The 4,155-nt window shown below is 53.4% G+C and overlaps 1 protein-coding gene across 1 annotated transcript in view; it reads left to right on the forward strand.

The window, feature by feature from the left end:
- The first annotated feature begins 2,974 nt into the window (after positions 1-2,974).
- LOC113940695 (ankyrin repeat domain-containing protein 7-like) overlaps positions 2,975-4,155 on the forward strand; it is a 1,344-nt gene continuing 163 nt past the window's right edge. The window contains exons 1-3 of the mRNA XM_027631842.1: positions 2,975-3,233; positions 3,646-3,760; positions 4,007-4,149. Coding sequence (XP_027487643.1) covers positions 3,016-3,233; positions 3,646-3,760; positions 4,007-4,149 — 476 coding nt within the window. The 5' untranslated portion in view covers positions 2,975-3,015. The remainder of the gene's footprint in view (positions 3,234-3,645; positions 3,761-4,006; positions 4,150-4,155) is intronic.

Genomic DNA, 4,155 nt, shown 5'->3' on the forward strand with positions numbered 1-4,155 from the left:
TTCTTTCTCACGCCTCTATGCTCCATTGATCATCCAATTCAAAAGTACCCCCCTTACAACATCCTAAACTGCTGAGACACCATGAGTTGCAGAAGCTATAGAGCAATCTTGACATGTTTCTGTAGTAAGGGCACCAATGGTGGTGAAACACGCTGGCTAGGGGAGACTATAAACTAACAATGTTTCTATGAAATAAAGGTCTTTCTGTGTGAAATCCCAGTGTGGTGTATGTCCCAACAACGACAACATCTTGCCTCCATTAAGGCAAAAAGTGAAGTGCCACTTTCCAAGGAGAGGAGGGGGGAAAAAACTCCTCACACACACACACACACACACACACAGCCCCAGAGAGAGCTATTAGGCCGGAATGTAGTTCTGCCAGCCAGATCCTTTGTGTAGGTAATCACCCAAAGCAGAAAACTGTCCTCCCCATTCAACATTCCTCCCCCACATACAGCAGGGGAAAGAAATATTCCGTTTGGTTTTTTAGAACAAGTAAACCCATGACACTGGGGAACAAATCCCCCAGTGTATTTCCCCCCATCTCTACACTGTCATCTCCTTTGAACACTAGGCTGGGCAGTGATTCTTACTGTCATTGGATCTCTGTGAACACAAACAGAGCTGTCCTTGGGGGCTGAATGACTGCAAGGGTCATAAATTAACATAGCATTAAGGACTTGTGCTACACATCCCAGCAGCTGTGCCACAAGGAACTATGTTACTGGTAAGTTTCATTGAATCTGGTGCAGTGCTACAGAGCCCGTTCATCCTGGGTTTGCACCTACTAATTTTCTTCACATCAAAACCCCCTTTCCATACTTATTGGGTTTAACAGCCTTTGCAACACCTTGCAAAGCAAAATGACACAAAAGAGCTGGTTATTATTCAAGGATCACTTCCATCAAGCTCAAGAGAGTTTCATCCTAAAAAGCAGGAAGTCAGGCAAAAATTCCAGGAGGCCTGCATGGATGGCTTGACAAGGAGTTTCTTGTTCCAACACAAAAAGGAAACTTAGAGAGAGTGGACACAAAGAAAGATAACAGAAATGTTGTCTGGGCATGCAGGGATGAAGCTGATAAAGCTAAAGCCCAAATGGAACTGAATCAGGCCAGTGGTGTCAGAGACAACAAGAAGGACTTCATTAAGCATGTAGGTGACAAAAGGAAAACCAGGGAAAATGTAGGCCCATCACTCACCAAGATGGGGAAACTTGTTACACAGGACAGGAAAATAGCAGAATTACCGAATGTCTTCTTTGCCTACGTCTTTCCTAGCTTTTCCCAACCTTTGGGGATCAGGACAACTGACTCTAGGAAACCCTATTCCAAAGGAAGACTTGGACTAGAGCACCTTAGTCTTTCTCTCTGCCCTTGATCTGAGTGCAAATGAGTCTGGCAGACATCTTCAAGGCTGAAAGAGAAGCCAGGCCTGAAGGCCGAGCCAGAGCTCTCCTCTGCTCCTTTCAGCTCTGCTCGCAGCTGCACCCTCAGCCTGTCCCAGAGGCCAGGCAAATGTGTCTCCTTCCTCCGGGAAGGCTTGAAGCACAGTCGTGTTAAGATCATAGCCTCCAGGTGAGCTATTGCTACTAATCAGTTGCCAGACTCTTCCAGTGCTTTAGAGCCATCCTCTTTGTGTTCCGGGCAGAAGATAATAGTGGGTGAGCTTCTGGTAGCCCTAAAAGACAGACAAATCCCTGATCCTGTGGGAAGCGGACCGGTTTGTAGCCCACAAAGAAAAAGGGAAATTTCTTCAGCCTGCTTGCAGTGCATTGTAGCGTCTCTCCCCTGAGAAAGCTGGTGCAGAACCTCTGGGCCTTCACTTTGTGTTGTCATTGGGACAAACTGGGACGAGACGTGTTTGAAAGTTTCTTCCTGCCTGCTGTGTGCTGCCCATTGGCTGGTGGAGCAGCAGAGCAGAAATTCACTGGTGGCATCTGGCAAAGCAGCAGGTGACAGCAGTTACGAGGGGGTGGGGGGCTGAGGTGCCTGCTCTTCAAGAGGGACGAGAAAAAGGAGTTGGGGAATTGTCCTGGTGTGGTATATTAATATAATATAAAAGACACGACCCAGCAGCCAGTTGGCAAGCAGTCAAATCTGTTTATTTAAAAGAAAAATGCCTCCTTATAAACCCTCTGGAGGACATGTGACCACCCGACCAATGACAATACAACACACACTGCTCATGTGCCCCCATATGCTGTCCAGGGACTTCAGTTCCCAGAATGCTTCCCTCCCTATTCTCGGGACATCCTGGAATTCTGGCATGGCAGGCCTGGAGCACTCAGTGGGCATTTCTTGAGAGCTGTGGTGGCCCCCACCTGCTTGGGCTGGGATCCCACTTCATCCTGAGCCTCATTTCATGGAAGTGTGTCCAGAGGCAGCCCAGTTCCAGGCTGAAGCAAAAAGCCAGAGCGGGTGATGCGGGAGCTGCTCCAGCGCCTACCACAGCCTCCGGCCCAGTGGGAGCAGCCCGGGCCCTGCCCTGGGGTGCCCTGAGGCGGGGCAGTGCCCACTCCCGCCGGCCGCCCTCACAAGGCCCAGGCCGCCTCCTTCCCACAAGGCCCAGCAGGGCCGCCCTCACTCCTGCCCCGCCCTGCCCTGTCCCGCCCGGCCCCACCCTGTACCGTGCCCTATGTCACACCCCACGCTGACGTGCTGAACCTTCCACCAGCCATTGTGACGCCACAGGCACCAGTCGACCACGGCTTTGTTGTTTCCTGCAGCCGGCGCTCAGAGCTGCTGTAGCCTCTCGGGGAGCAGCAGCACATCCCGCTCTGGGAGCATCTCGCGCCTGCATCGCCGTCTTGGCAGCTGCAGGCCACGACCACTGCACAGGGCAACCTTGTTTGCCTTGTGCTTTATACCCTCTGCCCGTCCTTATTCTCACCCTTGTCCCCTTTGTCACTCTCACCCTACACCTCACCCTCGTTCCCATTCATCATCCCCACTTGGCTCCCGGCAGCCCACCGTGGGTTTCTTACCCTTCCTGCTGCTGGGAGCTCCAAGCAGGGCCATGCCGTGGCTTCTCAGCAAGAAGCGACGGCAGTCGCCCTCCAGCAGCCCCAGTGGGCAGCCCTGGGCTGCCACCAGCTCCAGCAGCACCTCCCAGCTCCGGGAGGAGGGGCTGGGCAGGCTGCACCGCGCGGCCGCCCGCGGCGACCTGGGCTGGCTGAGGCACTGGCGCTGGTACGTCAAGGTAGTCGGCATCGACAGGCCAGACCAGGAGATGCGGTGAGTCCTGGGCCACGCTGATGACACACCTTGGCTACTCCTGAGCCAAGCTGCAGTAGTCCTGGGCAGCCCTCTCTTAAGGACAAGGCTTGAAAAGTGACATTTGCCCTGTCAGCTGGGAGAGGGAACTCTTGAGCTTTTCACTGCTTGGAGCTGCCGGCTGGGCTCCAGCGCTGTTGCAAACCCGCCCACCTGCCGCTTGGCCGTGGTCTCTCTGCAGGGCTTTTCTGCAGCTGCTCAGCTCTCACCTCTTCTCTTCTGCCCTCTGGCTCTTCAGCGCAGGCCTGTAACAGCAGCAGCAGCAGCAGCAGGAGGAGCAAAGTCAGAGTAGGGTCCCCAGGGTGCTGGGTAGAGACACAGCTTGGGCTCGTCCTTTGTCTGTCTGGGTTAAGAGTGTCTGTTTAATTTTTAGGACACCTCTGCATCTGGCTTCGGCCAATGGCCATGCAGATGTCGTCAGATATCTGCTAAGAAAGAACAGCCAGCCCAACCTCGCTGACAGCTTCAAGAGAACAGCCCTGATGAAGGTGTGTGGAATGCCTTCTGAGCTTGGAGGTGGGGCTTAGTGCTGGTGTGTTAAAGGGGAGGTGTCTGGCAGGATTCCTTGCACTGCAGGGCCATAGAAATGCTCCTATTGCAATGGGCACAGCATAGGCCTCTGTTAGCTCATCTTTGAAGATGGTCTTCTATGCCAGCACTCAGGAACTGAGGGAGCTGTGACAGAGGGGGATGGAAAAGTTGGAAGTCTTTCCCTTTTGGTGTGTTGTTCCCAGGCAGTCCAGCAGGAGCAGGAAGAATGTGTTGCTGTTCTGCTGGAACACGGTGCCGACCCCAATCTGGCAGACGCTGACGGCAACACTGCCCTTCACCTGGCTGTCCTCTCTAAAAACACAGCTGTAGCAGGGCTGTTACTGGAGCATCA

This window comes from Corapipo altera, unplaced genomic scaffold (genome assembly GCF_003945725.1).
Source record: "Corapipo altera isolate COAL_440 unplaced genomic scaffold, ASM394572v1 321, whole genome shotgun sequence".
NCBI classification, from domain to species: Eukaryota; Metazoa; Chordata; class Aves; order Passeriformes; family Pipridae; genus Corapipo; species Corapipo altera.